Here is a 10,513-nt window from a genome sequence, read left to right on the forward strand (position 1 = left end):
CATTAGCGAGCTAGTGGGCGACTCATTCCCCCTCAAAAAAAGCTAGCTAGCATGGCATTTGCATCCTACTAGTTGCTTTACAATTATCCTAAGTTCTAGACGTTAGATACATTTGTGTCCGTCATTATAAGTCAGAAATCATTAAGTCCGTGAGCTGATCAGATATAAATCAGTAACGTGCTAAGTTAAAGTTTTTTTTCCTTTTTTTCTGGGGAAAGTGGCTAACCTTAGCTAGATAACCTTAGCACCAGAGTAGCTGGCGTCTCAGCCGGCCAAGAAGAGAAGCAGAGGCGGGGATGTAGATACGGGATTGAAGGTTAGCCGGCTGGTTGAGCTGATCTAATATTGGCGCATGGATTGTAACGTGGTTTTACAGGTAAGATGCAACCCACTTCTGTGGGTTTGCTTGTTTGTCATCCATCCCGATCAGAAAGCGTTTACGTCAGTTAGCTTTGACGGACATTACCGTCATCTGCTCGGTGCTTGCAGACCCTCCTGTCAGCCATTCAACAGGTCGAATCTTGACCATGGATAGGGAGTAAGATTTGGATCAAGAAACACGAATGAAGAGTAGGGTTACAACTCTTTTTCTTTTTGTTTTCTGCCAAGCTTTTGAAATGTTCCATAGAAACGATAGTTTGCATTGACTGATGGGAATAGCTAAGTCACGTGTGGTGGAATCCTGTTACTTTTATTTAGTGTGTTTTGTCTAAAAACATTGTCTGTAACAGTACCCCGCCCTGAGGCCTGGACGATGTAACGGTAAATCGTTCACGATGACAAAGGTCGGCTGCCATTTTTCTGATTATTCCCTTAGCCTTTAAAACTGTATGAACAAATAATGGGATTGTAGGTGGGAAAGTATTAAAGTGCACGACCCTACTTTGTAGTTATGTAAAATAACTATGACGCCTGTCATGGAAGCTGTCATTTTCTCTTGCCATTTTCAAGTATATAGAACTGCTTGTGGGAGAACTCTTGACTTGTGATGCACAATCGGTTGATTGTTCCACTGTCTGTGTTCAGAGTGTGAGCTATTAGGCGTTATATGCGTGATGTACGATAAAATAATGATTGGAGTTCAAGGAACGTGTTCAACACTCCCCACTTTAACTCACTCCCTGTAGCCTAACCTTAAAATAAACCAACTCCATTTCTAAAAAAAAAAACAACAACTTTACACCGAGATGCGAGACTGGAAATGTGTCACTTTGCCTGTGAATCCAAGTCAAGGAAAGTGAGAAGAGGGTTTTGAGTCTTGACTGAACACTATCACTTCAAAAAGAAAAACCCTGAGGAGAAATCTGAATCTAAGGCACAGTTTGTTTTAAACAACGCCCAAAGAAGAGCAAGCTGTTGTATATTAAGTCATTGATTTATTTATTTTTTGCTGCCTGCATGGTTATGATGACTGATTCATCATGCAGCTCATTCATAGTTGATGAATAGTGATATCCTCTCCTGGCACACATATTGCGACTCACACTCAGACAGGCTGTCGGACTGCGTAGTCACGCAGCAGGTTGCCAGTGTCCACTGAGAACAGCTTTGCCTCAATATGTTGTTTAGCATTGCACTCAGTCACTGCACCCATGTAGCTGTGGAGGACCCAGTTGCCATGCGGAGTCTGCTCTTTTCGACACTAATGGAAGAACAAACATGCTTCACGGCAGCTTCAGTCAGGTTTCCTGTGATATTTACAACAGCTTAAGCGTGTGTACACAATAGTTTAGAAGATAATTACAGCCTCAGTGGTTGGGAAGCCATTTAGATTGTGTGTGTCCTGAAATTGCTGTAATGAAGTTTCCTACTGAAATGAGTGATTTTGGGGGGGTGTCAAGCTATAAAACCTGGATTTAATTTGTTGCAGTTCCAGTAACGTCAACTTACTCGATTATGTTTCATTCATTTAGTTTTTTTTTTGCACGTTACTGTGAGATGGTGACCCGAGACCAGAATCGGTTTCAGTGCTTTTTGTCATATTAGTAATATAGAAAGAGTAAAATAGAAAGAGAGGGGGAAAGAAGCACTCGCATCCTGGCATTTCCATCTAAACCAGTGATCTAACCGAATCTTTAGTATTTGTTAAACTCCCGTTGCATCACACGTCAGTGTTTTGTGTATCTGACCCGTTTCAGCCGGTATATGTGTCTGAGTAACATCCCGGAGTGCAACTGAGAAAGCCAGTCTGACACCGCCACCATGTTGGAAGAGGACATGGAAGTGGCCATCAAAGTGGTCGTGGTCGGCAACGGAGCTGTCGGCAAGTCCAGCATGATCCAGCGTTACTGCAAAGGCATTTTCACGAAGGACTACAAAAAGACAATCGGGGTGGACTTTCTGGAGAGGCAGATTGTGTAAGCAACTTGTTTCCCAGGAGATTTCATAAGAATTCATTTGTATTTAAAGCGCGTCTGTGTTTTGGTGTTTTTTGTCTTTTCCTGGCTTGTGCAAAAGTTGTTGAGTAGCCATTTTTAACTTGACTGGTAAATGGTTATTTAGTTTTGATGGTGTCTCCTGAATTCACGGTTACATAATCCTGCCTCATTGCTTGCTCACTGCTGTAGTGTGAATGATGAGGAGGTCCGGCTCATGCTGTGGGACACAGCTGGGCAGGAGGAGTTTGATGCCATCACCAAGGCCTACTATCGCGGTAAGATTCCCGCTGCAACAAACACGACACTGATTGCTTCCCTGACATCTGCCTGAAAGGTGTTTCTTTTTTTTGATACTCTTCGCATTAAAAGTGTCCTTGCATTCCAGGCGCCCAGGCATGCGTGCTGGTCTTTTCAACCACAGACAGGGAGTCATTTCAGGCCATCGACAGCTGGAGGGAGAAGGTGGAAGCAGAGGTTGGAGATATTCCCACCGTTCTGGTGCAAAACAAAATCGATCTCCTGGACGAGACTTTGATAAAGAAGTAAGTAACGGATTCCCTGCCGCAGGAAAGCAAGTGCACGTGGAGGACATGTGATGGTGGCAGTGGGATACTCAGAGAAATGTAAAAAATTGTTGCTCCTTTTTGCATTTGGGTTGCAGCGAGGAGGCAGAAGCTTTGGCTAAGAGACTCAAGCTGAGGTTCTATCGCGCTTCAGTGAAAGAGGACCTTAACGTCAACGAGGGTGGGTGATGGTAAATGTGGACAGCTGGTTTAATGCAAGTGAAATGGCACTCTGGATTAAACTTGTCATAACATTTCTTGTCTTTTCAGTTTTCAAGTACTTGGCCGACAAGTATCTTCAGAGACTCAAACAGCAAACGGCAGAGGAGACAGAGGTGGTCCATACAACAAGCAATAAAATAGGTTTGAGTTTTTGCTTGTTTGGATTGTTTTCCCCTTCAGTTGAGCTGCACCACTGACCATTTCTGCTTGTTTTTTTCCCCTCAAAGGTGTCTTTAATACCACTAGTAGTAATGTCTGCAACCAGAGCTCCAGCAACGGCAGAGAGGTCATCTCGTTGCGACCTAATAAACAGAGGACCAAGAAGAGTAAAAATCCATTTGGAGGCTGCAGTCTGCTCTAAGGAAAGAAACAAAACAAAATCAATCATTTCATTTTAGTGACTTACCTTTTCATGTTTAAGACTAGATCGGTCATTGTCGTATTCTATGGAGGTAGCCACAGTTAGAGACCAAAGTCCACACAGACTGGGGAAAATATTAATAATACTATGTTGATAACCTGATCTTTATCTGAATCTTTAGCTTAAATTCTCCCCTCACATTGACAAATGTATTTTTCACTGACTCGGCCTCAGTCCGCCCTCTATGATGTGCGCACAATGAGTTCTGGTGGAGTCTCCCCTCATTTCTGAGGTTTTCTAAAATCAAAAGGTTGCACTCTGACTCTGAAAACGTTTCCTCTCTTTTTTTTCTTTTCTCACTCATTGTCCCGCGGGACATTTCACCTGTGCAATATGTTTGCATGTATTGTAAGAGATATACAGACTGTTTTGTACCATTATTTTTTTTTTCTCTTTTTTTTTTCAAACATTCAACAGAATATGGTTCAAACTACGCTGTTTATCCCTAACGGAGGCGGAGGTGAAACTCTCTGCATAGGTATTTTTGTACGAAGCACAATTGTGTTGAGTAATCTTTTGTGCCAAATTTCTTCTATTTGATCTGTGGTCGAATATTTAAACTGCAGTGATTTGGATGTATTAAGGAAATCTATAGGATGCGCTCCTCCATCGGTCACCACTTACACGAAGCTAGTCCTTTATACTTCCACTTATGCTCCCTTAGATGGGAGATTTGTCAACCAAATTCATATACTGAGTGAATGATACTCTACTCTTTGAGTCCTGAAACCAATCAGCAAGTTACATGCAGTCATAAAACAATATTTCCTTTGCATTTGTTTACATTTTTCATCTTTTATCCATTGAACCGTGCTTTTGTTTACTTCATTACAGCTGTTAAAGCTCATTGTTCAGCCTGTGATATCGCACTGCATTTCCTTTGGACACCCAGCATAGTTGGTTACAAGGCTTTTTTTTCCTTTTTCTTTTTTTTAATGCGGCCTATTTAGCACAGTATGGATTGCTTCTTCGTGATTATCATTCTTTTTTTGTTTGTTTGTTTGTTCTCGTAAAAAAAGCGTGGGCCCAGACAACTTGAAAAAAAAACAAAAAACCTAAAACAATCAATGCTTTTCTGCTCGGTTGCATCTGTGCCTGTGGAAGGAAGCTCCAGTGCAGAATTTAAACCAGGCCTATCTGAAGGGGGGGTTACAGATGCTGACCATCGGGACCGGACCTGCGCCTGCATATGCAAGAAATTTACATTTCTTCTAATCGCATGAGGGGCACTTCCACAAATATCTCCCAAACTTATTCTTACTCTTCCACATTAGCTGTGAATTTTCTGTTGTATGCCTTATTCGCCTTGAGCCTTTTTTTTTTGTTTTTGTTTGTCTCTTTAAGTTGACCGAGCACAGAGAATTGCATGATTATGTGGAAAAGTCCCAAACTTCTGTCTGAAAATACGAACATTTAAGTACCTTTTACGGAAGAAGAACACATAAGACGTGTGGGAGTACGTGTGCATGCCTGTTTCTGTCCTGATGAAAAAGGAAAAAGAACTATTTTTTGTTATTATTTTGGTATTTTCCACTTTCCAAAAAGGTGCTTAAAATGCAGTCCGAAGTTACACCATTGGTACGAAGACCGTGTCCCATTTCAGGCCCCCTTTAGGTTCTGTGTAAGCTGTGCTGTTTTAACCAGTGCTCGCAACCTTTCTGTTCCACATACGTGAATGTTCGACCGTGGTTGAGATACTTGGCCTTATGTTTACATTGACAAGTAGAAAGCGTTTTAACGGTTTGTTCTGAATGGCCTTGCACAGTAAATCTGTAAATAATGATGTCTCAAGCTCTCTCCCGTTTGTTTACGTTATCATTTTTGACTGAATGGATTTAAGCGCACTTTATCAAAAAGATAGCATTTATTCTTTAAAAAAATAAAAAATGCTAAATTGAAATTAACCATACTTGTGTGTTTTTGCTCAGGTGCAATTTTCTTTGTTTGACCTTTTTTTTTTTTTTTTTTTTTTCTTTTTTTCTTGCTTCCTCACATATTCGCTCACAAACTGGTTTAACTCACTTAAACGTATGCTTTCATTCTGACTGACTGGACACTTTTGGTTGTGAAAATGGCAGATGTATCGCAGCCTGAGGCGCACGTCTCACGTGTGCACCTTGTATATTTGGGAGGTGGTGTTCGATGGCAGTCAGAAAATAAAACAATGTCTTTCGTTGGCATCCGTGGTGTGATTTTGTGACTTTACTCCTATGCTGATGCTTCCTTTTAACTCAAACTTCAACTCATCATCACTTTACTTAAGATAGTTTAATGTAACTGAGTGATGGCCTCTTCTGATCCCAGTGTTTTGTTTTTTTGTTTTTTTAAGTCAGCTAGTAACCAGTTTGGGTTAGGGATCAGTCTTGCTCTCAGAAACGGTAGTTTCTACCAACCAAGCGATACGGCCTTCTTTAGCAGATGGAAATCTTCTCAGATTTAGTTTAGACTTTGAAGTGGACATTGAACACCTTACCCGGCAGGATGGTCTACAAATTCTCCAAAGACTTTTGTCACCCTGTGTGAAATCTAATTAAAGAATCCAATGATCTTCAAATGGATTAAGCTTTGTTTTTTTTCATTTATTTATTTTTTTTTTTCAGCGGCTCAGTAGTTCAGGGTCTCCTTTGATCATTTTCCATTTCACATGGTGCTGAACATGTTCAACTGGTGACAGGAGGCTGTATTGCTGCTGTAATGCATGCTTACAGCACTGCTCTGTGGTAAAAGGGCTTTCATGCTGTATTGCCATAAGGAGAGTCTTACCTTAAGTGCATGTCATTACCCCAGAAGTGTGTGTTAATACATCCTCAAACCATCACAGAGACTCAGGAGGGTTGCTGAGTTCACGCAGTTATTTCCAATGCCGAGACATGTTTCAGAATTCGATGTTATCTCTGTACAGTTCCTTAATAAATACTGGGCTTAGTTGTACGTTTTAGCCCGAACATTCTTCTCGGTTCTTGTAGAAAAAGGTCCTGTGAAAACCAACTACCTAACAGCTTGACCGCTGATGATATGTAGCAACGGCTTGTGTGATTTTTCTGTTACAGCAATAAGCTCACACATGACATACTCAGTCTTCTCAAGTTAGCATGATTTATACAGTGTTTTCTTTTTTTCTATTAACACATAGAAACTGCTTTGAAAAAAACATGATGCACAGCTTTACGTGACTTGTGTTCACACAAAGAGGTAGTGTATGCACATCCATAATAATACTCACAACAGCTCAACTTAGAAGACCAGGCGAAGAAATAGAGACAGACACTCTGTTACTGAAATCATTCTTTGTCAACTTGGATAAAACGCTGTGGGTGAACCACTGGATTAAAAAAACTGGCTCGACACTGTTGCATCATTAAATGTTTGGTACCTCTGACTCTTTAAATCTTGAATGTTTAAAGATTCAGAACAGGATTTTCCTCTCAACTGCACCCAAACCTGAAATGGAACGTTGTATCTTTTTTTTTTTGTCTTAATTAAGTGCACAAGTACGCATGCATTGTGTACAGTGTATACATTACACATCACCCAATCAATATTAAGTAGGGCAAGGAAAATGACAACAATCTGAAGGTAAAAGTTAGTAGTTTCAGTTGCTTTAAGATTGTAGGAGAGTGATTCTTGGTGCTCGATAATGTCTTTCAAAAAGTGAATGTGTTACCACGGTTCTACGTGAGGTTAGTGGTATTAAAGACACACGTTATTGTTTGGGTGACGATGTCTTATTGACTCCCGTTGGCTTCTTTGTCGTCGGCTTTTTGGTGGTCCAGGATCTTGATGTTCTTCTCAGCATTTTCAACGTTCCTCAACAGAGTCTCCAGCCTCCGCTTGATCTTCTTCTGGTCCTCCAGAGCGCAGCTGATCACAATGGCCTGAAACTTCTGGTCGATGGGGACGGCCGGCGCTTCCGTCACGCAGGCCGCGTGTAGCGCCAGCAGCTGCAGCCGACCGACTTCCATGTCGTCCAGCAACTTCTTCACTATTTCATCTATCATAGCGGTGGCCTTGCGCAGCGCCTCCTCCTGCTGGGAGTTTCTGATTGTGCCAACAGAGATCTCCACAGACAGTGCCCGGCCCATCAGACGCTCTGCAGTTAAAGTCAACTCCTCTTTCTCCCCTAGAGGATACAAACAATAATAATAATACTACTGAACCTTTCATTCAAATCTTTTATTACCCATGTAGTGCCTGACGCAGTACCTGCCTAACACGCAGGTACTACAGTTACAGCTTGATGACCTGAGGCAAAGTTCTGAACCCCACATAGCCCCTGAATTTATTTTTCATGGTTAATTGTTTCAAATGAAAGCGTCTGCTAAATAGCTGTAATGTAAAATCAAACCTAACTTCTCTCTTTTTTTAGGGGAAGAGTCTCGTTACAAATATCCGACCTTAGTGAGTGGAGCCTCCACCAAGTCGCAGACATGCTTCCGTGCATGTGACCACACTAATGTATGGTAGATCGAGGTTAAATGTGTTGCAGTGGAATCCAGCATGACACAAGACTGGCCCAACATAGCCACACTTGTGAGACTGTGCTGTATGTGCATAAATATGCACAGCGTGTACTATGCTGATGTGTGGGAGACTCACTCAGGAAACTATAACTGGTGTAAATATAATCAGATGGCAGCTGTAGACGGTGCACTGTTGCCTTGTGTGTATATTTTGATATAGTAGATAATTCATAAGGGGGAAAAAAACCAAGTCGGCCTGTTTCATATAAAGTCATTCTGGGTGAGGCACTAAAACTAACTGCCTTGTTCTTTTCAAATCCACTCAGCTTCCTGACCGCCTATGCACAAAGTAACAAAGAGCATGACCTCACAGGATCAAAGTGACATCATCAGAGCAGCCGGAAAATACAAGATTTCAGATGTCCATATTGATTTCCACAGGCATTAAGCAGAGGATGACTTTTGCTCTTATGTAAGTTGTGAGAATTAGCAGCCTCACCCGCACAGATGTTACGCATTTCTTGACTGCTCTGGATGGACTGGATCATTTCCACGATGCACTCCCTTTCCTGCTCCATGGCAGATGCCGCTTCCCGTAAAGCCTCCACCCTGATAAAGACAGACAAAGAATCGTCACCACTGTGCGCACTGAAATCAAACCATCTGACAGCAAACGTGCTAAGTTCCACGCCGTCACCTTTTGGATAAATGCGCGGATACGGTGCTAGAAAAAAAGTGATGCTCCTGCTTTTTATTTTATTTTTTTAAATTGTCACGACTCTCCCTTTCCACTTTGAATAAGTTTTATTTGACATTAACAGAGTGATGTTAACCTCAGTTCAAGATACGAGCAGCCACATATTACAGCCCCCAAATGGCAAAGCTTCCGCAGACCCTCCAGTGTACATATCGCACATGGTCAGGGCCTGTTACTTAACTGTACCTTATTTCCAGCTGATCCAAACTTTCCAAGAGTCGTCCCGAGCGATCTGCCATGGACAGAGTCCTGCTGAACTTGCTACAGACAGCCTCGTTCATCTTCGCTTGTATTTTCGCTTGAGCCATGATGGTGACTGTTTGTTTGTTTGTTTCTTTTTTTTTTTTTGTCCTATCACAATCCGACCCAGAGACTTAATCCAAAGTGCGACCAGCACTCTCAGCTGTCCAGCTGACTGTAGTTCCTCCGGCTGCAGCAGCGCCCCAGTGAGAACATTTCCTAACATGGGCTGCAACTTCCTTCGCTCGATTCTCGTAGAAGTTTCCCGAGGAGCCCAGAGAGCTGTGGGTCCCAACGTGGGGCCGGTGGACCCTTCGAGGTCCGCGAGAATGGGACACGGGTCCACAGAAGCACTGCGGCTGTGTTGTCATCTTAACAGAACATTTTCAGAGGTAAATATCTTCTCTTTTTTTTTATTTTTTATTTATTTAGAAATGACCAAAAGAAGAGTAGAATAGAAATAGAATAGAAAAATACTTTATTTATCCCCCAATGGGGGAAATTCAAATTCGTCAAGTAGCTCAACATTTTTTTTTAATATTTACAATGATTGAATTAACAACAATAAAACAACAACAATAATACTACTACTAACTAAATAATAATAAATGACTAAATGGCAAAATAAACAAATAAATAAAAAATGTATCAAATCTGGAATATCTCAGAGTGGAGTTCAGCTTTTCATTTTCTCAAGAATAAGAAAAGCAAGTGTGAAGCTTTACGGTGCTCCTGTTCTCAGTGGCTCTAAAACAAACTGTCATTGAAGTTTTCAGCTTTTATCCCCCTCTGTCTAAACTATTGACGATAAAGTTTCTATTAATTCCATCCATCCATCCATCCATTATCTTCCGCTGGTCCGGGGATCGGGTCGCGGGGGCAGCAGCTTGAGCAAAGAGACCCAGACGTCCCTGTCCCCGGCCACTTCCTCCAGCTCTTCTGGGGGGACCCCGAGGCGTTCCCAGGCCAGCCGAGAGACATAGTCTCTCCAACGTGTCCTGGGTCTTCCCCGGGGCCTCCTCCCAGTGGGACGGGCCCGGAACACCTCACCGGGGAGGCGTCCAGGAGGCATTCTCACCAGATGCCCGAGCCACCTCATCTGACTCCTCTCGATGCGGAGGAGCAGCGGTTCTACTCCGAGCCCCTCCCGGATGACCGAGCTTCTCACCCTATCTCTAAGGGAGAGCCCAGACACCCTGCGGAGGAAACTCATTTCGGCCGCTTGTATTCGCGATCTCGTTCTTTCGGTCACTACCCACAGCTCGTGACCATAGGTGAGGGTAGGAACATAGATTGACCGGTAAATCGAGAGCTTCGCCTTCTGGCTCAGCTCCTTCTTCACCACGACGGGCCGGTGCAGAGCCCGCATCACTGCAGACGCCGCACCAATCCGTCTGTCAATCTCCTGTTCCATTCGTCCCTCACTCGTGAACAAGACCCCGAGATACTTGAACTCCTCCACTTGGGGAAGG

The 10,513-nt window shown here is 42.7% G+C and overlaps 2 protein-coding genes across 2 annotated transcripts; one reads left to right on the forward strand and one right to left on the reverse strand.

The window, feature by feature from the left end:
- On the forward strand, positions 1-5,764 carry rab23 (RAB23, member RAS oncogene family). The gene is made up of 7 exons (XM_075477969.1): positions 1-376; positions 2,139-2,357; positions 2,568-2,653; positions 2,764-2,920; positions 3,040-3,122; positions 3,212-3,304; positions 3,391-5,764. The coding sequence occupies exons 2-7, from the start codon at positions 2,203-2,205 to the stop codon at positions 3,522-3,524; spliced, it is 708 nt and encodes a 235-aa protein (XP_075334084.1). The 5' UTR covers positions 1-376; positions 2,139-2,202; the 3' UTR covers positions 3,525-5,764.
- Positions 5,765-6,161: 397 nt separating this feature from the next.
- bag2 (BCL2 associated athanogene 2) lies at positions 6,162-9,269 on the reverse strand. Its single transcript, XM_075477983.1, has 3 exons — positions 8,988-9,269; positions 8,544-8,653; positions 6,162-7,704 (listed from the first exon to the last, which is right to left on the reverse strand). The coding sequence occupies exons 1-3, from the start codon at positions 9,107-9,109 to the stop codon at positions 7,310-7,312; spliced, it is 627 nt and encodes a 208-aa protein (XP_075334098.1). The 5' UTR covers positions 9,110-9,269; the 3' UTR covers positions 6,162-7,309.
- Between the last annotated feature and the right edge of the window lie 1,244 nt (positions 9,270-10,513).

The sequence above is a fragment of the Odontesthes bonariensis genome, chromosome 2 (genome assembly GCF_027942865.1).
Source record: "Odontesthes bonariensis isolate fOdoBon6 chromosome 2, fOdoBon6.hap1, whole genome shotgun sequence".
Taxonomy (NCBI): Eukaryota; Metazoa; Chordata; class Actinopteri; order Atheriniformes; family Atherinopsidae; genus Odontesthes; species Odontesthes bonariensis.

Bases quoted from the DNA above. Each gene is read 5' to 3' on its own strand.
- bag2 (XM_075477983.1), bottom strand. From the start codon at position 9,109: ATGGCTCAAGCGAAAATACAAGCGAAGATGAACGAGGCTGTCTGTAGC. The intron at 8,654-8,987 runs GTACAGTTAAGT...TGTCTTTATCAG, and splicing joins TTGGATCAGCTGGAAATAAG to GGTGGAGGCTTTACGGGAAG. The intron at 7,705-8,543 runs GTGAGGCTGCTA...TGTATCCTCTAG, and splicing joins AATGCGTAACATCTGTGCGG to GGGAGAAAGAGGAGTTGACT.
- rab23 (XM_075477969.1), top strand. From the start codon at position 2,203: ATGTTGGAAGAGGACATGGAAGTGGCCATCAAAGTGGTCGTGGTCGGC. The intron at 2,358-2,567 runs GTAAGCAACTTG...TCACTGCTGTAG, and splicing joins TTTCTGGAGAGGCAGATTGT to TGTGAATGATGAGGAGGTCC. The intron at 2,654-2,763 runs GTAAGATTCCCG...CTTGCATTCCAG, and splicing joins CACCAAGGCCTACTATCGCG to GCGCCCAGGCATGCGTGCTG.